This window comes from Lates calcarifer, linkage group LG10 (genome assembly GCF_001640805.2).
Source record: "Lates calcarifer isolate ASB-BC8 linkage group LG10, TLL_Latcal_v3, whole genome shotgun sequence".
In the NCBI taxonomy this organism is placed as follows: Eukaryota; Metazoa; Chordata; class Actinopteri; family Centropomidae; genus Lates; species Lates calcarifer.
The window spans coordinates 4,722,203-4,742,832 of record NC_066842.1 but is presented as its reverse complement, the minus strand read 5'-3'; the positions used below and the strand labels follow the sequence as shown (position 1 = coordinate 4,742,832).

At 42.3% G+C, this 20,630-nt stretch overlaps 1 protein-coding gene across 1 annotated transcript in view; it reads left to right on the top strand.

The window, feature by feature from the left end:
* Positions 1 to 19,995, top strand: part of pik3c2a (phosphatidylinositol-4-phosphate 3-kinase, catalytic subunit type 2 alpha) — a 40,153-nt gene extending 20,158 nt beyond the window's left edge. Inside the window, 30 exon segments of the mRNA XM_018685686.2 lie at positions 738 to 858; positions 1,914 to 2,025; positions 2,240 to 2,319; positions 2,544 to 2,607; positions 3,468 to 3,614; positions 3,710 to 3,743; positions 3,898 to 4,138; positions 6,359 to 6,481; positions 6,635 to 6,802; positions 7,220 to 7,337; positions 7,738 to 7,880; positions 9,471 to 9,662; positions 9,872 to 9,965; positions 10,082 to 10,176; positions 10,661 to 10,841; positions 10,936 to 11,040; positions 11,742 to 11,834; positions 12,096 to 12,225; positions 12,570 to 12,706; positions 13,388 to 13,557; positions 14,578 to 14,707; positions 14,709 to 14,735; positions 15,456 to 15,565; positions 16,070 to 16,277; positions 16,366 to 16,490; positions 16,800 to 16,917; positions 17,029 to 17,110; positions 17,375 to 17,481; positions 17,567 to 17,692; positions 17,833 to 19,995. Coding sequence (XP_018541202.1) covers positions 738 to 858; positions 1,914 to 2,025; positions 2,240 to 2,319; positions 2,544 to 2,607; positions 3,468 to 3,614; positions 3,710 to 3,743; positions 3,898 to 4,138; positions 6,359 to 6,481; positions 6,635 to 6,802; positions 7,220 to 7,337; positions 7,738 to 7,880; positions 9,471 to 9,662; positions 9,872 to 9,965; positions 10,082 to 10,176; positions 10,661 to 10,841; positions 10,936 to 11,040; positions 11,742 to 11,834; positions 12,096 to 12,225; positions 12,570 to 12,706; positions 13,388 to 13,557; positions 14,578 to 14,707; positions 14,709 to 14,735; positions 15,456 to 15,565; positions 16,070 to 16,277; positions 16,366 to 16,490; positions 16,800 to 16,917; positions 17,029 to 17,110; positions 17,375 to 17,481; positions 17,567 to 17,692; positions 17,833 to 18,015 — 3,764 coding nt within the window. The 3' untranslated portion in view covers positions 18,016 to 19,995.
* The last annotated feature ends 635 nt before the right edge of the window (positions 19,996 to 20,630 follow it).

Here is a 20,630-nt window from a genome sequence, read left to right as displayed (position 1 = left end):
AAACAGCAGAATTAATCTGCCTTGTGTCGGGTTACACTCTCCACCCAGTCTTGCCTTGGCGGGACCCATCAGATATCGAAGCATACACAAACATCCAGAGCTGACCCCAGATCCTCCCCACTTAATATCATTCCACAACACGGCGCATGCCATTATTCCTTTGATTCGAGAACAGGTTTGATTTGAAATGAAACTAGAGACGTTTGCAATATGACAGGATGGTTTGCGGTTAGAGAGAAATTTTAATATCTGTGAGGTCTAGAGTTCATTCAGCTCTCACCACAGCAAACGTCTAACACTCTCACCTAAATAGGTAACTTGTAACCCTTGACCTCTGACCTTTCAAATGCATTTTACACTGTGGATGTGCCAGATGTTAAATATATTAGAATATGAACCACCACAAAGCCATTTCTTGTTAAAGCAGCTTGTATCATGTTGCTTCCCGTTTGTTCTTAGTGTGCTGTGGCTGGGGTACAGTATGTGTGGTTTAAAGGAATTTTACCTCATTCTCATTACGTCTTTTTTGCTCTCTTCCATCACCCTCTGTCCTCCCTTTCCATCCCTCCCTTCTCCTCCTCAATCCGTTTTTCGCCAACCACTGATCCCTCCCTTCTCTCTGGCTTTTTGCTTTCGCTGCCCCTCCCTTCACATCGGTCTCATGTGGTTCCCTTTCTCCCCATCAATGTCCCTGATCACCCTCCCTGTCCCTCCATCCCTTCCTCCTCCTTTCCCAGTGAGCTCTCCAGTGGAGCTGTTGATCAGTCAGACTCTCTGCTGGGTCCACGATGACCTGGACCAGGTCGACTTCTCCAGCTACCTGCTCAAAGTCTGTGGCCAGGAGGAGGTGCTGCAGAAGTGAGTATACACACAGAAAGACGTTATGTTGCAAAAACGTCGCATTTCCAAAACCATTAGTCTCAGCAACTGGATAAAACAGACTTTTTCCAGGCTGACTTGGCATTTTTGTTAATAATGAGCAGGGTTTTGAATGGGTTTCATTTAATTTTGTTTTCCTAACCCCCCTTTTTTTTCCTCCGTCTCTTCCACTCTATCTTTTCCTCTATCACTCTTATCTTGGCATCCCTTCAAAATCTTGTACAGACAGGACTGGCGGATGTTTCTATATGTTTCCCTGTGCCCTCCTCCACCACTTTTCTCCTTCTAATCTGGGTACATGGGAATTTTTCCCACCAGCACACCCGAAAGTTGCATATGCTGTACATTCATACAACCTTACAGCGTTACCATAAAGAGAATGCCCATCAACAGTTATATTATTGTGCATTTATTTATTTATCTTTGTCAGTTTCTGTAGTAGCCATGGAAACAGTCAGAGATCTGTTTTGTTTTATGATTTTTTTTGTTCTCTGCTACTTTGAGGAAAACTTTCAAACTCAAAAAAGCACTCAGACCCATTGTATAAAGACCTGTCAATCATTATTAGGATTATTATAGATGCTTTGATGCTTTCAATAATTACATCATTGCTTCACCTGTAATCATCAGCACTCTCAGTTTAGGGCCTGCAGCTGTGTATCACCTGCCAAATCCCACATTTTTAATATTCGCTCTTGGCATATGAGATTTCCCAGACACACCAGTGACAACTTGTTGAAACGGTGACAAACTAATGGCTTATATACATGCTGTTCTTCTGACTGTGGTCCGATCAAATCAGATCGGAACAAACATCAGCAGAGAGTGTGTGTTTTGATTTTTTTTAAAACCACACAGTTCTGACAATATGGCCTCATCACTTTCCCAAACAAAATTAGTGACAAAAATAATTGTAAATTGCCCCAAACTACAGACTAAGCAATATAATTTGTCCATAAAATAACACAGTCCACTTAACTGTACCCTTTAGTGTGATTGTCATAACCTTTCCTCTCTGTTGCCCTGTGCCACAGCAAACACAGTCTAGGCAGCCATGAGTACGTCCAGAACTGCAGGAAGTGGGAGAACGAGATCACATTACAACTCCTCTCTCACTCCACCATGAGAAGAGACTTGGCACGCAGTGTAAGTCACTGTATCAAGCTCACACATGAGCTCACATGAACTTTACATGAGATTTTTACTGAGCTGTGCCATGATGTAAATTCAGATTGTGCCACTAAGATTCATTTGTAACTTCTGTGAAATGATAATCTCAGCTATTTAAATGAGAGCAACCTGCTCTCATGGCAGCTTATACGTGTGGTTGGTAGATTTTTATTGTTTCTTTTTTTCATAGGCGGAAGATGACAACTCTACAATAGACTTAGAGAAGCACCTGAGCCAGGTGGAGAGGCCTTTTAAGGAGAATGCCACCAGGTATGAGGGTCCCACACTGTGGAAGAACATGAACAGATCTTAAGATTTTATTTGCTAGTTGAGAAATTATGTTGTGAAGAAACATGATAGACTAAAAGTACTAAAGTAAACTTTGTATGTTCTGTCCTGATCTGATTAGCACTGATAATGAACCAAATGTAATCAAATCCCTCCTGTCATCCCTCATCCCTCTCTAATCTCTCTTCCCCTGTGCCTTCTCACAGACAAGGCCTGGCTGACTATTTGGAAGGCTATCACAATCAAGTCAACATCTGCCTACAAAATGAGGTACATGTTGTCCCTGTGAAAGTCTGGGAAGCGAAGGAAAAGGATGGAAAATTATTTTGATGATTTCCAGGTCTTATTTTTGGAAAACATAAAATAATCAAGACAAGTCTGGAAATTTGCCATTGCACTGTGAAATGTTTGTCTGCACCTTAGGGGGTTTTTGTACACTGTGGTTATTAACTAATAAGTTTAGTCTATGTAGTTGTTGTGTTCATCAGTAACTGCACCTTGCTCTGTGCAAATGTATGGATTTTTAAAAGGTCCCAACTCTGACACTGCACCTAAGGCTTTTACTGAATAGTGTCATGAAACACTCCAGATATTGTTTTCAAATGTCATGATGGTTTGTTGATTCCAATTCCTCACATAGAAATATTAGTAAACAAAGACATTCTTGGAAGGCAGTCTTTCTAGAAATAGCACATCTGCTTTTCAGTCAGTGTGGTTTTCTGTGGAGGAATTGAATACAGATTGGAGCAAGAATGGAAAGCTACACAACTGTATACCTACCCCCTGTCCCCCAGACCAATTTAAACCTGGTGTCGGCATCAGGATTTATTTGAGTGGACCGTGACAGAATCACGTCATGCACAGTAATTAATGTACTTTTAGCATGCAGAAGTGTGTTGTTTGGAGCTTTGTTTATGTCAGGCTTGTTTGATTTTGAAATACTGTTTAGAAAAGAATCTTTTTGGATGAATTGTTGGTGGCAGTCCTCTCTCAGAGGATTCTGATGTGTTGTTAAACAAGCAGCTTGACTGTTGACAAGCTGAAAACAAAAGTTCACATCAGGAGGATATCACTTTCACAACAGACTGAGATACACTTGCAATAACAACCTGCTCCGTCTCTGCATGCAGAGTACCCAGTATAAGACCGTGGACCGGGTGGTGCAGACTGTGAAGAACCTGTGCTGTGCTCTGGATGAGGTGGAGACCCAAGCCATTACAGAGGCCATCAAAAGGCTGCGACACTCTGTCAATTTACCCCGAACACGCTCACCCAAGGTGGGCTCTTGACACATACTATATGCACACTCTTTCATACATAGTGTTTTTTGGTATAAGAATGTCTCTCTAAAGCCAGCATGTTTGTCTTGTAGTTGGGGACCACATCTTCTGGTCAGTCATCAAATGGTGAGTTCTGTACATACTCAACCTCCTCTCATTCAGGAAAATTTAAGCATCTAAAGTTACTTATTTTTCTTAGGACTCTCTTTCTGGTGCTAGTGTATGTCTTCCATCATTATATATCTGTGACTTCACACTGATTCTTACCTGACCCTGACAGGACACAGCAGTCCTGTGGAGGAGAGCATGGCCTTGCTAACGCAGGCCGTCTACGACCTGGCCAAGCTCTACTTGCGCTCCTTCTGTCCTCCCGCCGCCTCCTTCAGCTCGCCTCCGTTGCCCCAGGCTGCGGACGAAGAAGCTGTGGATGGGAGGGGCAGCAAAGAAGCATCTGGCACCACAGACCACCTCCAGTTCACCCTCTTCGCCTTGCATGGCATCCCGGGCAACTGGGTCAGCAGGTAGGCAGTTCAGTAGAAATGTAAAAGCTGGGAAATTAATCGTTGTTTCCATTTTGGTTTTAATGCGCTATGCTACCAGAAGCTGCAGTCACAATATTTCATTTGAATATTTCACCTTTGAGACAGTGCTCATTGTAGAATAGGTCATACTTTCTGCGGTTTGCAGTGTATATGTCCCTTGTGTAAATAGGTGTGTGTTCTATTTGTCTTAGAAAACAGTAGAACGAGATGAGTTCCTGAGTGTATAATAGGAGATGCTGGTCATGTGACTCTACAGTTGATGATTCTGCTTCAAAGAAACAGTCGAATATATGTTGCACCAGAACATTTTATTTTCCTACAAATCTTGTCCAGACATTTGGTGAAGTCACATTTAAAGTACTCTATCTGTTTGCTGTGGGATAATTAAAAGCATTTGTTCTTGCGTGATCACCCACTTGCTCAGTATTATTAGTGCCACCCACATTCCTCTTAATTGTTCTTTATGTAAGACAGGGTCAGAGATAATGACAGAAGGCACTGGAAGGCAGTTTAGAGTTATAATTACTTCATTTGTTAAGTACATATGATAAATGCTGTAGCAGAAAAAGCTTAAATTCACAAACAACCATAATATTTTTGTCAAAGAACAAGATTTGTCTCTAGAATAAGCTTCTATGATAACAATATATTGGTGAGCAGTTAGGATCAAGCAGATTTCTTACATTTTTGTATCAGTGCGATATTATGGGTCGGGCTCACACCAGATCATTTTGTTTTCTTCTACTAAACAAACGGCTCCGGTGTTGCTCCCCGTGTCTTATTTTTCCATGCCAGTGTCCAGTTTCACCCAGACTTTATCTCCCGCATGTGTCTGGAACAGAGCAAAGCCAAATTTTCCATTCCCAGCTCTGTCACGCATCAGCGACCAGGATCAGTACATTTCTGACAAGCCCTTCCACAACACTAGGAGCTTGTGTAGGTTTGAAAAATCTAGAAGCGTATGAATGATGATTTTTATGCTCCTACTGCAGGAAAAAAATTGTACAGGGAGTCTGAGTGAAAATGGAGAGAGGTCAGTGCCACTGTCATTTTATTTCTGAGGCACAGTCAGTGTATAAAACATGGTGAATGCCAACCAAGACCAAATGCTTTGTCCTTTGAAATGAAAATATATAAAAACTGTACCCATGACTGTGAGATGGAGGCATTTTTAAAGGCTGTCTTGAGAATGGCTGCTGTGCCTTCTTTCCATGGTAATTTTCTGGTCAGCCAGTGAGGCCTTCATAAAGAGAGGAACTGCTTAATAACAGGCCTATTTACTCCAGCGCAGCCTCTTCCAGTAGCTATTTTAAGCCAGCACCAAACATTGCTGCAGTGACAGTCATTCCAAAGACACCTCCAAAAATATTTAGCTCCTCACAACCCAAGGCCAGAGGGACACGGCGAGTGCAGTGTTTCCCAGCCCAGACGAGCACCTAGACATATCTGTTGTCTTACTATAAGGCTCCCTTATTGAAGTCTGAGTGTTTGGCGTTGTTGTGGCTAGTGTGTCATCCATCTGGAGCCTCAGTAGATGCCACGGCACTGTCAGCATATTGAGACACCATGACTAGCGGCGGCGCTGCCAACACAGATGGTGCTGAGGCCGGAGTAGTGAAAATGCGCTTGTATTTTCACCCCTCACTCACATATGTATTTCTAATCGAAACACAGAAGGTATTTTTGGATGTGTGGATCAAACTAAATGCCCATTTGTCCACATTTTATTGCATTACTCGAACTATAAATCCCTCTGCTCAATACAGATAATGTGCATCCCCTTAACTTGTGCAGTGCTGTATATAGATGCAAGCATTTAGAGTTGATAGATGGTCCACCCACACAGCTTCCAGGGCCCTGGTATTGTGTGTGATGTCTCACTGATATACTTACTGGAACGCCTCAATACAACTGTACTGTAATGCGCCTTCACGGCTGTGGTCCACCAGCACAGGCCTCCTCTCAGGGCTCTGTGGGCAGAGTAAAAATCAACCTCAGAGATTCTAATAATACTCATATATAATATACCCTGTGCTTTATATACAGAGTCTTTTTATGGCTGCATCGTAGCAACAGCAACCAGTGTTCTACCAGACAAATGTGATGATTTTTTTTTGTTTTGTTTTATAGAACTTTTAATAAATTGTGTATTGTGCTCGGGTTGTATTTATTGTGTTGTTGTGTGCTGTGTTGTTTCAGCTATGAGAAGTACTTCCTGATGTGCTCCCTCACCCACAATGGCAAGAACCTGTTTAAACCAGTCCAGTCCAAGAGAGTGGGCACATACAAAAGCTTCTTCTACCACGTCAAATGGGATGAACTGTGAGTGATTGCCTTGCCCTCTTTCCCTCTCTTTTCCTTTCCTCTTTTCTCTCTCTTCCATTTGTTTACTATTTGAAATTTCCCAAACAACAACAACAATGTTCAGTTAGTCCTGTCCTTCCATGGTGCTGACACTGTCCTCGTCTCTCCCAGGATCAACTTCCCCATAGCAGTAGCTGTGCTCCCGCTGGAGTCCATACTGAGCCTGACTCTGTTCGGGGTGCTAAACCAGAATGCCGGCGGTTCCCCAGACTCCAACAAACAGAGGAAAGCTCCAGAGCAGCTGGGCAAAGTCTCTATGCCGCTCTTTGACTTCAGAGGGTGAGGAGAGACGAACAGCTGGTAGTGGCTGGATTCGTTTTACTTGTTTTTCATCATTTGAGACTGAAAGAGACACAAGTTGTGTTATTTGTAGTTATTTTGCTTCTCTTTTTTCCATTGTGTGCACCTTTGTGGCAGTTGTCCATCTCTGTTTGGTCGTTTTGTATCTTTTAACTGAACTGTGTATCGTCCAAACAAAAAATACTAACAGATGCTCTGGCCCTGTGGTCCCCTGACTACTTAGGCCCAGTGGACGTGTTTGGTAATCCACACATGACACAAGGAATAAACAATATTCTTATGGCACGTGGAACATGCACCGATCACTGAAAGACCATGAAACATCTTTGCCACAGAGCTTACACTAAACGCTTTTGGGTTTTGTTGTTGTTGTTTATAGCTGACTGTGTGTTTCAGGGTGCTTGCCAGGGGCAGCAGGCTGCTCTGTCTGTGGACATCTGCCCAGGGAGCTGCTGCTGCCGCCGGCTCAACAGGCAGCCGCAAGAGGATTCCCACAGAGAGAATTATACTGCAGGTTGGTGACACTAGCAGCATCTGTCATAGTAGTATTAGTACTGCTAGTAGCCATAGGTGCATTAGTAGTAGGTAGTTGTAGTAGCACTTGTGGTGATCTTAGTAGTAGGAAGACACAGTATTTAGTTAGCAGGCCATAATAGTTACGATAGAAGTACTACAAGTAATACTAATCATTATACTAATGGTAACAGAGGTAGTAGTACTGTTAGCTTTAGAAGGGGAAACAGTCGTACTGTGGATTTAATGGTACCAGTTCTCATCTGTGTAACATCAACAACTTTTTATTTTAGTTTTTATTCCAGTTTCCAAGTTTTTCTTCTCAGTCATGGTTTTACAAATATGAGAACATTGGGTACTTGTGTCCTCTTAAATTACATTAAACTTTTTGTTACCGTCAGGTGGATTTTCCCAACTCAGCGGTGGATGTTTTATATGTGGGACCCAAGGAAGCCCCCAGCCCAGAGCCAAGCACTCTGGAGGAGCTGGACCCAGACCTCAGACGCAAACTGGAGAAAATCTGCAGCCGAGCTTCCAATTTCGGGTAGGGGAATCTCCCACTCATGTCTTCAAAACTATAATGGAGAGACTGCAATAGTCACTTCAGTTCTAAGAGATTTGTTTTGCAGGAATTACTTCAAATAATAGAACGGCATCAGATAATATCACCAGAGAGGTGGTCCTGACTTGCAAAACAGATGTGGCTTCTTGCACAAACATGAGGTTTGAAGTAGCTGCTGCATAGTCTAATTATTTATCAAAGGAATCACTTTTTAATGGTGTGTAGGCTTAAATAGACTTGAAAAGGTGCGCAGTGTTCAGTATATGTGCTTCCAAATTATAATTGTAGTGACCTGACTGTTGGTTGGGTTTTTACTAGACTTAGAGTACTTAGTGTTTTAAAGAACACGAACAGAAACTGTATTTCTAGTTAAATTTATCCCCCTCAGCAGACAGCGTTTTGGCTCTCTCTCAGACCACCCAAAATCCGTTGGACTTACTAGATTTAAGTAGAGATTTTAAAAGATGCCCCTGACTTTGCCAGCCTCAGTTCCCCATAAACGCCTGTATGTTGTCTGCTCCAGTGTGTCTGTTCTCCTCCAGCTGCTCCAAGCCCAGCTAAATGCTCTCTTATGCCTGCTGCCAGCCAAATCTCCTTCACTCTGCCAACATCCATGAGTCTCAACCGGCTCTTTAGCACAGAGCGCTCTCTCACTGGGACTCTCACCGCCTGCTTTCTGTCCTGCCCATTCATTTCTCCAGCCTCAGCGGGCAAGAGACTTGTTGAGCTGCAGTTTCACGGATGTGTCGTGTGTCGTTATAGTGAAGGAGAAATTTTTGTTTTTACTGCTACAGGGAGGTCAGGGTCAGGTACAGACCACCGACTCTGGCAGCTTCAGAAAGGCAAACGTCAGCTGACATTGCTCTGCTTCAAAAGCGATATCATGTTCTCACAGTGCAGCGCAGCAGGACAACAGCCACATTTCAGACTTCGTCAAAAGTGACAAAATCATTTTATTTCCTCGTCTGGTTTGTGAGTCACTGCCTATGATATGTCACTGCTGTACCTTTATTTGCCTGAACACCTCAGCTCTTTTATTTTCAGTTAGTTTCAAATCATTACAAACTCAGTCACACACTTTCCTTAATAACTAGTCTGAGGATTTCCTCTAGAGAAATGTGAAAGTCCTTCCAGGGGTCGTCATATTTCTTACCTAAATGCACACTGAGCTGTACTTTTTGAGCAAGTGTAGACAATTTATTGCTCACTTACCCTGTACTGATTTTCTCAGATGTTCAGAAAAAATTTGCACTGGTGACCTTTCAGTCACTTCACTGTTAATATATTTTGCGTTGCATTTTTGTGAGTCGATTGAAGTGCTCTTTTTCTGTTGTCTGTTTTAAACATTATTGTTGATCCCTGCCAATAAACTCTACACTCTGAGTCCATTTATACATTCCTTCAGTTTCAGTTCATAGTGTTGAAACAGAGGTAGATTTTAAACGACAGAATATGAATGTGAGCTGGTTAGATTGATGGCTAAGTCTGATTTGAACAATCTGAATATATTTCTTTTATGTAAACACCTTCTCACCCATCCTCCCTCTCCCTCTGTTTCCGCCCTGTCTCCAGGCTGAAGCGGGCAGATCACCAGATCCTCTGGGACCATCGGCTCCACTGTCGGAGGGACCACCCCAGCAGCCTGCCCAAGGTGCTGGCCAGTGCGCCCAGCTGGGACTGGGCCAGCATAGCTCACATCCACTCTCTGCTGCACCACTGGCCCACTCTGCCCCCCGTCACTGCGCTTGAGCTGCTCGACTCAAAGTGCGCACTGTTCTTAATACTTATACACACATTTGGCCTATGGCACCGCAGTAAATTAGAAAAGTAAATTTGTGTAGTGATGCAGTGAAACTGATGCTGTCAGTTTGTTTCTCTGTAAAAGTCTGTGAGTTTCTCTTTAACTGTACCAGGCCTTGTCTTGTGTCTAATTGTGTGTGTGTGTGTGTGTGTGTGTGTGTGTGTGTGTGTAGGTTTGCAGACACAGAGGTGAGAAGTGTGGCTGTTAGTTGGATTGCAAAAAGCAGTGATGATGAACTGGCTGGCTACCTGCCACAGCTAGTACAGGTACAGCTAAAAACACTTTACATGCACTTACATTATTGAGTCTCACTTAGACCCTCACTCATTCACAATTCCTCCATCTATCGTTCTTAGTTCCTTTTCTCTCTTGTCTCTCCCAGGCCTTAAAGTTTGAGTGTCACCTCAAGAGTGCCCTTGTCATGTTCCTGCTGTCCAGAGCACAGGGCAACATCAACATCGCCCACTACCTCTACTGGTGAGTCTGCAGCAGCACGGACACAACAACCAAACATCTGAGATGAAATGTGGCAGCAAATCTGTCTGATTGAAGCAAAAGTAAAGAAACAGGCTTCCAGAGCATCAGAAAATCAAATAATATCACATAAAAAGATACATTTGGTAGAAATCTTATTCAACAGATGTGTTTTACTTTGCTGTTTAGAGCCTTATTTATCAAGTCTGGCACATATTCATAGTATAGTCTGCTTAACCACAAGTTTGTCTCATTTCCTGTGCTTTTCAGTGGCATCTAAGAATGGTCATATAGCACGTTATATCATTTTAAAATTATGATTTCACTGTTGAGGTTCTCTGTAGACTTGCTGCTCAGCCTGAAGTCTGTGTTTCTCCCTGGAAAAAGTTTACACACTTAGATGCTGATTACATAAAAAACAGGCCGGTGTCCAGGATGAAAGCATCCTTTTAAATTTCGACTGTTGTGATGTGTGTCATGGCTGCAGGCTGCTAAAAGACGCTGTGCAGGATCCTGCCTGGGGCCGGCGTTATGAACGGGTGCTGGGTGCCCTGCTGTGTCTGTGCGGAGCCAAGCTGAGGGCGGAGCTGGAGAAACAGACTCACTTGGTCACCCTGCTGGGAGCTGTGGCCGAGAGGGTCAGGCAGGCCGGGGGGTCCACGCGACAGGTTAGTGCGTGTGCAGTCGTGACCTGGCTGTACTTTACTGTGTTGTGTATGTGGGTGATAACATCTGCGTGTGTTTATTTTTGTGCGCGTCCAGGTGGCGCTGCAGGAGGGCCTGGAAAACGTTCAGAACTTTTTCCAGAGGAACACCTGCCGACTGCCCCTCAGCCCCAGTCTGGTGGCCAAGGAACTAAACATCAAGGTAACACACACAAATACAACACTCAGGCCTTTAACACAAAGTCTGCACCTCCAGCATATACTTTGATTTTACTGAGGTTTGTACACTTTCGACTCCACATATACCTGATCTACAAAGGATTAACTGTAGTGAATTCATAACAATAACTCTGAATATTAATAGACAGAAAGCAGGAGAACAAGAAAACCTCCAGTGTACTGTTGGTCAGGAAACAGGAAAACAACCACACACTCTTTGTAGAACCTCTGAGGTTTAAACCGCAGAGGAAGTTATCTCATTAAACTACAGTTTCACCCAAAATATAAAACACATGCATGTGCATATTCTCAAATATCATACAGATATTCATCATAAATAATGAGATACTTGATACATGGTACACTCTCAACGTATGTATGTATGTGTTCTCCTAAGTAATAGGAGGGATCACTACTTGCCACAAAAGGGATTGGGGGAGATAAAGTAGCTTTTAATCAGACCTTCCTCCTCTGGTTCAGCAGCCTGCAGCCTACTGTTTAATTGGTAGATCCCAATTACACTCAATATTAACCAATCTCTTATATGAATATGATCCAGACTAAAAACATATCTAAGCAATAAAGAATAATTGTGAAGTAGATCCTGTTCTCTAGCTAGATCTGACGTAACAGTGTGATATAATGTACAAGATAAAGTTATACTGTGTGTTTATTTGTGTGTAGGCCTGTTCCTTCTTCAACTCCAACGCAGTTCCCCTCAAACTGGCCCTGGTCAACGCCGACCCACTGGGAGAAGAGATAAATGTTATGTTTAAGGTACTGTACACACACATATACAGTGGAAACAGGCTATGAACAGTCATCAGAGAACTGGTTTTATATGTCACATATGCTTCATTAGTTAAAACTGTGTGTTAGTTCATCAGGTGCATCAAAACTTGTTGTAACCGACTGTTGTTTACATGCATCTCATCTGAACACTGCGCCCCCTGGTGGCTGAAGTGACATCCAGCGTGCAATAACACAAGCGCCATGTGTTGACCTGTCTCTCTGCCTGTCTGTCTGTTTTTGTATCAGGTCGGAGAAGACCTGAGGCAGGACATGTTGGCTCTGCAGATGATCCGCATCATGGATCGTATCTGGCTGCAGGAGGGGCTGGACCTCCGCATCGTCAACTTCAAATGCATCTCCACCGGCAAAGACAAAGGTAGCAGACAAACGCATACAGGCACACTCAAATCAACACGTCAACCTTTAAATGCACAGACGTACTGCGCGTAAGTGTTTAATTGTTGAAGGCAGTGGATGAATACTAAAATCAGCCATGCTCAGTTTGTGCTGCTCAGAAAAATAATGACCTCTCTGTCAGTTTCAGTCTGAAATGGCCACAGGAAGAAGAAATATATATTCAGCTGCCACCAAATGACACAGAAACGTCATTTAACAGCTGATAATGACATTTGTCTAAGGGAAATGTCATTCCACTGTATCTTCCCATCATCTTTGACCATAAAGCACAGTTTAAACGGACTGTTGTGATGTGTTGTCCAGGTATGGTGGAGCTGGTGCCTTCCTCCGACACCCTGAGAAAGATCCAGGTGGAGTACGGCGTCACTGGATCCTTCAAGGATAAACCTCTGGCAGAGTGGCTCCGCAAGTACAACCCTGCTGAGGATGAGTATGAGAAGGTGAAGGATGAAGGATGTGCTTGTACATGTTCAGTAAAAGGAGAACAGCTTGAGGAACTACTGCTCTAAACACAGATTTTACAGATTCATTTGTCAGGACAGAGTGTACTTGCAGTCATTGTTGCTACATAAGATTTACTCATCTCTTGTTGTAACAAAAACTAATCATTTGGCAGAGTATTAATTCCACACACATTCTTCTTTTAGTTCCTTATGTTGCAAAGCAGCAGCGAGAAAACGGCTCAAATACTAAAACCATCATTTTCTTGTGACACACTGATGTGGAGTAGAGTGTGTAGGAGTTAAAAACCCATAGAAAATGTAATCTTTAAGTTTATGGCGGTTGTAGAACTGTATGACCTTTGACTCCTATAAATGTGAAACCTTACTCCCAACTCATAACCTCCGACCCTGAAAATGTAGGAACTTAAGCAGGACGCTGAAATAAACTTGTCATTAGATGGAGCTCTGCTGTTTTTTTAGGCTGGTGACCACAGTGTGTCTTTATGTCAGTCTGGAGAGTCTGCAAAATAATTCTCCTTATCTGCTTGAAACCTGTCTTGTTTCTCTGGACATAAACTTCCTTCCCAAGCATTTAGGCTTAAAATCTACCAATATTACACTAAATTATGGCAGCACACACATCCCGTGCTTCACTCTCACTCTTCTTCCTCTTTTTAGGCATCAGAGAACTTCATCTACTCATGTGCAGGTTGCTGTGTCGCAACCTACGTACTGGGCATCTGCGATCGCCACAATGACAACATCATGCTGCGCTCCACTGGTCACATGTTCCACATTGACTTTGGCAAGTTCCTGGGTCATGCCCAGATGTTTGGCAGCTTCAAAAGGTGAAAATCTTTGCATGTTTGCATGTGCCTGTCAGATAAAATATGCTGTGCTGCACTATCTGGGTTTAAAGGTGGCGTTCAAAGGGTGTTTCACTGTTGTCAAGTAGTTATGAGAGTGTAGGTGAAAGGTCCTGTATCAGCTGATTTCAGTGGAGAATGCTCACATGTAATCTTAAAGGAAGACAAGTTGTTGGCAGATTGACCCATTAGTTACTTCACAGGGGTGTAGTCTACATCTATACATCGATTCAATGATCAGTGATTTCATAGCATTGATCCAAAATGAAAACATCAACCAGTCATTGACATGTTTCTTCAGTAACATAATGTATAACATCACAGTCAGTCACAATATAATCATTTGTAAGACACACCTTTATTTTGAAATTCCCCTGGTACGTCTTTCTCCGCCTGAGCGCACACACCTTCATAGTGAACAGGAGGTCTATTTTATTAAGAGAAGATTGTTTTTCATGTAAATGTCTGGATGAAGCTCAGGAATAAAAATGTCAAATTATATTTTAGTTGCTTTTTGTGACTTGATGTGAATGGAAGTGATTATGGTGTAGTATATAGTCTCATATCGATCGATGGCTCCTGAATCAAATTGAATTTGATCAGCAGACCTGTCTCTGAGAAACTCAGTGACCCATGATTCCTTTGTGGGTCACTAAATCTTAGATGTAGGTTTTTCTGTGCAGTAAGATTAATGTGTTTTTGAACATGACCTGGTTCAGAGCTTCACACACATTCCCTGCTGGGATCTGTCCAGGTGGACTGCCCTACAACCACACCCCAGTTTTATTTTTGGTCTTTGTGCATCTTCTCTGAAGTATTTCGAGTCTTTGTAGTAACTTGCTGAAGGCTGCCCCTGTGGTAGCTGCAGGCAAGTAAGTGCTTTCACTTTCCTGATCCAGATTTTCCCAGAGATTTAAACCTAAAGACCTTTGATCCACAAACCCTTTTTTTCCTCTAACTTCTTTTTAAAACATACCTCCTCCCCTCCTTCTTTCCCATCAGGGATCGAGCTCCGTTCGTTCTGACCTCCGACATGGCGTACGTCATCAACGGAGGCGAGCGTCCTACCAGTCGTTTCCAGCTGTTTGTAGACTTGTGTTGTCAGGCCTACAACCTCATCCGCAAGCACTCCTGGACTTTTCCTCAACCTGTTGTCACTGGTGAGACAGAACACACACACACACAGAGCGTGGATACATTATCAGTTATTTAAACACACATTCAGGATGCTCAGTTGGCATTTTGTCATAGTTTTCACACCTTGGTTGTAGAGTAGTTGTTCTAGATTCGTGTTCTTTTTCTGTCCTCAGATTTTTTTGTTTCTCAGCAGTTTTGCCCTCCTTTATGCATCCTCCCTGTTCAGCTGAACAGTTTTCTTTTGCACCTGCAACAGCCCAAGCACCAAGGCATGCAGACAGAGAGCAGCATCGCCTCGATAATAAATCAGTACTTCACTGTTGTCCTGGAAATGTCGGTTTATAGAGGCGGCTGCTGATGTTGTTTCTCAAAAGTATTTTTGCTGTTTATTGTATTTCGAGAAAGGAGAGGGTATTTGTATCACAAGAGCAATTCAGAGGGCCTTACATAAGGCACAGCAGTGCATTAAAACAACATTCAAATAAAGATTGTAGTGTGTAGCTTGTCATCACATTGACTTAGAACTGACTGAAATGATTTACTGACTTTTATGGATATGCACAAATTTAAAAATTAAGTCTTAATCATATTGTTAAATGTAATATAAATAGATTTTATGTTGTGAAGTTACTGTACAAAGTGATGGGTAAAAAATAGGTAAATCTACTAAACTACTTTGGAAATGAATAACTCAAGAAATGTATCTGAACCTCGTCTTTTCTCGTTGTGTCTTTGTGACACAGATGACGTCGTCAGGCCTCCCAGAGCTGACCGGCTCTCAGGATCTAAAGTACGTTTTTGACGCCCTGCAGCCCCACAACACAGACGCTGAGGCAACTATCTTCTTCACCAGGTAAACACACCACCACTCCTCTTCTCCCCACCCTGATCCCTAAAACAACTGTCTTCACTTCTGTGTCAGTAAAACTGTACAACCTCAACACTGGGAACATCACAAGAAAGGGAGAATTCAAGTTCTCCTCTGTTTTGTTTTCCCTCCTCTGAAGAATTCCCATGTGTGCAGCTGCTATTTTGGACAGACCTGTTATTTTGAGGAGAGTGAGTTCTAGGACAGAGGGTGTATTTTATTTTTCTTCCCCCCCAGCTATGAACTGAAAATCCACCAGGTGGCAGTATAGGCACAGGAAGAACAAGAGTAGCTGCTTTCTCAGATTACTGCAACAAAAACTCCTGACACACTAGAAGCAGTATCAGATGTTTGTTGTTTTTGTAAAACCAGTCAGACTGGGTTGGAACTAAGCCTCCTGACAGAAAATGTGCTTTGTGAAAATTGTCTTTAAGGGTCTTGAGTCTAAACAGCATATTGAGATTTCCCCTATATTTTCACTCTCTCCAGGCTGATTGAGTCCAGTCTGGGCAGTGTGGCCACCAAGTTCAACTTCTTTATCCACAACCTCGCCCAGCTACGATTCTCCGGTCTGCCGGCCAACGACGAGCCCATTCTGTCTTTCTCCCCCAAGACCTACACCCTGAAACAGGAGGGCCGCATCCTCCACGCCTCCATCTTCTCCTTCCAGAAGAGATACAACCCCGACAAGCACTATGTGAGTCCCACTGTGTGCTGTTACCAGATCACATCTCTGTATGTAAACTGGGAAAGTACTGACACCTGGTGTCGTCCTCTCTGTGCAGACGTACGTGGTGAGGATCCTGAGGGAAGGTCAGACTGAGCCCCAGTTTGTTTTCCGCACTTTTGATGAGTTCCAGGAGCTCCACAACAAACTGACCATACTTTTCCCTCTCTGGAAGCTGCCGAGGTAGGGCGTCACCTCGACTGTGACCCTTAGCTTCTTAATACTCAGTTACAGATCTTTTTTCTATATTAGGAGTCTGTGATACAGTATGTTTCTTTAGGGACACATCAGGACATATCACAAGGCGCTAAACAAGATAAATGTGATGTTTCTTCTTATACTGTATGGATTAATACTCCCAAACTTCAGAAACCCTATTGCCCACTTCACTTATCTCCTGTAACCTTTGCATGTTTCTATGCAAATGCTGCCTCAGAGTTAACATCAGTTTCTGTGAAGTAGTAAATGCCACGGCTCTCTCCTTATCTCTAGCTTCCCAAACAAAATGGTGCTCGGTCGCACACACATTAAAGAGGTGGCAGCCAAGAGGAAGCTGGAGCTCAACAACTATGTCCACAACCTGATGAGGAGCTCCACAGAGGTCACCCAGGTACACACACACACACACACACACACAAACTAATCAGGAAACTAAGTGGGTGAATGTAATGTTTGTAATGTGAGAATGGGAGTGAGGCAAAGAAATGTTTTCTGTTTCCAGTGTGACTTGATCTACACCTTCTTTCATCCAATTGCACGAGATGACAAGACAGAGGGTTTAGATGCCACACCCAAAGCACCAGGTACATACTGGAACTTTTCATTTTCATTCTTCAAGTATTTGTCATACTCATGTTGTACCTGGTTTTGGTTTCTTTCTGAATCTTCCCCAGAACGATTAAAAGCTTAATCACTCTTCTCATTTAAAAAGAACATAAATAGCAGAAGTAATTTGAATGTCCTGTTGCTTTTATTTTGAAATGTTTGTTTTTGGGCTGTACCCATGTTGATGAATTTGTGTTTTCTCGTATTTCCACCTCCCTGAATGTGATGTGTGATATTTGCAGAGCCTCCGCTGAGTCCCACGTCTGGTCGAGTGGAAGGAGAAGTGAAGCTCTCAATCTCCTACAGGAACAGCACTCTCTTCATCATGGTCATGCACATCAGGGATCTGGTAAACACACTGGTGTTTTAAGACGCATGTTGAGATGCTGCTTTGACAGATAGTTACTACTATTAATTCATCTGCTGCCCTTCAGGTTTCTGAAGACGGAACAGATCCCAACCCATATGTGAAAACCTACCTGCTTCCAGATCCACACAAGACTTCCAAACGCAAGACAAAGATCTCGAGGAAAACCAGGAACCCTACTTTTAATGAGATGGTCAGAAAATCACTTTTACAGCCTCCATTTATATATTTATAGCTCCTAAACCTGTGTTAGAAATGTACACATTATAAAGTCCAAGGTGTGTATCACCAGAACACACACCTTTCTCACTTCTTCATCCTCTTCCTCCACAGCTGGTGTACAGTGGCTACAGCAAGGAAACCCTGGGCCTGCGGGAGCTTCAGCTGAGCGTGCTCAGCGCTGAGTCACTGCGTGAGAACTACTTCCTGGGCGGCATCACGCTCAGACTCAAAGACTTTGACCTCAGCAAGGAGACGGTCAAGTGGTACAAACTCACCGCCGTCCCCTACTTCTAACCCCCCGTACCTGCCTCTTCCCTGAAGCTGGGAACGACTCCTCCAGACAAAAAGCTGCATTCACATCATATGGGAAAGGCGGCAGATGCGGCCTTACTTGAAAATACTGGTCACCTCAGCTTTCAGTTGATAAAAATACTGCTTCAGAACTTAGGGGACTGGAGATGGACTTTAACTTTTTAGAGGGGGGTTCTCTCTGATATCATCAAATTTGAAGTATAAGCAGCGATGTTTTCATTTCAAATCTAACAAACCAAACAGACCTTTTCTTTCACACGGATAACATTGTGATAAGTATTGTTGAAATCATCATCATGGCAGGATACAGCTCTGTGTGTTGCTTAAAAAACATTTATCACATGACTACATATGTGATTCTACAGATTTTCATCCTTACAGCTTCAGACAAGGTGAAACCCCTCCAAGTCATGGCTTGTCACCACCATCATGTTGCCTCAGAGGTTATTCCCATATGACATGAATGCAGAATAAAAACTCCTTCAGACACACCCACAGACCGAACAGGCTGATCACACACCCTCAAAGAGTTCTTCACTATTTTTCTTTCCCTCTTCAACTAATCAAGATTGTTTCTGTGACAAACAATCTCCACTTATTTTGTCTCTCTCTTTTTTTTTCCTAAACTATAACGAAGAGCTGTAATGTTTTGTACATTTTGATATTAGAGGACCAAAACAAGGCTTACTTGCAGAAGAGTATATATAGATTGACACATTTATTTTTTAAGGAATAGAAAGGGGGCTCATTTTTACATTTTCCGTGTTTATTTTCTATATAGACAAACAGGAGGCATCAGGGTTTCCTGCTCTGCAGCAGACACTTCTGGGTATAGTAGTCCAACACACCAGATTCCAGGAAATCAACAGTGACCTTATGATTCCCCGAGAATGTGCCAAAATTAATGAGAAAGACAGCAAATCAAACCACTCTCCCCGACAGGGAGCCGAACAGGGTGCCTTTGTTTGTGCTCACAATCTCTTTTTAATGCTCAACTTGGCCTTATTGCTATATATATTTTATTAACAATGAGATATGTCCTTATTAAAGAAAATTCTATATTCTGTAAAGCTATATCAGTAGTTCTTCCAGAACAGGTCTGGTGCCGGACCGGCATCATAAGGGTTTTTTCTTTTTTAACAGTGGACTGCCACTAAATGCACACTACCAGGTCTTTCTCTCATGGTATTACTTGACTATTTTCACACAGCACACCTTAAAGGGGAATTTGTATCATAAGCTTTGGAACACGCTCTTGTCTGTGCTCTGGATGAAGAGATTATGGTTGCCCACTAACACTGATCATAAGTCAGTTCAGTGTTTTCTTCAGGTGGCTCAAAACCACTATTCAGACTTTACAGAATGCGGTGAAGGAGCTGAGTTAAAACTAGAGTCTGGACATGAGGCTGTTTCAGCTCGGGCAGCAATACCACACTCACTCCCAGTGCCTAATAGTGGTGTAATGACGCCGTGATGAGTAACTGGCCATATGGTTACTAATAACTTAAACTGTCAGTGAAGTCCAGATCCAGTCAGGCTTTATGATATTTAAGTGGGAAAATGCAAACTGAACACAGATCAGCGCTAAAAAGGCAACTTTAACTTAAACCATCTTCATAAAAAGGGAACAAGATCCTGAGCAAGAAATTAGCTGCTTTCATCTCCACTCGCTAACTATAAATCTAAAGTTGTTGTTAATGTTTAATAAAGAAATTATGATGAATTTATCTGAAAAGGTTTTTTAAGAGAAGATCTACAGGACAATTATGATCTAAGAGCAGCACTCACACTATAAATATTAGTGACTTGATCTACTCTTTTAGTGACTGTACAAAGAAACCAAGCAGAGTTTGTATTAACATGGCCAGTTATTTATTCTTAATTGGTGACCTGTAACCTGAATGGATCAGTGTGTACTGTAATCCCTCTTTCCTAAAGCAAATTAAATGTTTTTGGAACAAATATGATGTGATCATTTTGTCTCTGTTGTGTAAAATGTGTTGGGTGTACTTTCATTTGAACGAGTTACATGGTATAACTGGATGGCAAGTGGACTGCAGGTGTGAGTTTGGTAAGTTTGAGGGCTTAATATTTTAACTAAATAGAGATTTAAGGAACATGTACAATACATGCAGAGTAAAATTTGATAGGGGTTTTAAGTGCAGATGCTGACAGAGCCACTGTACAGACTAGAGCCTCAAATAAAGATACTGATACACAGTGTTATATGATGGCCCTCCATTAAATTCATCTACAACAGAATAAAGAATGCTAAAATGAGGGGGTCTGAATACTTTCTGAAGCTGCTGTATATTTTCTCTTTTTGATGTTGGCTTGATAAAGTTTTAACAACACATATATTATATGAATGTAGACCAATTGCTGCCAGTTTATTTAGTATGTTACTGTTTTATTTTAAAATCGGAATTAAATTAACTTTTTTAAAATGTGACCGAAATCGTCTAGACTTTCTAAATCTGTTGATTGGATTGAATGCCTCTCAAGTGAATTCTTCGTGATAAACTGTAGTTATAATTTTGATTATTTACCATTTTCCTTCGTTTTACAGGCTTTTCATAAACAGAGTTAACAACATT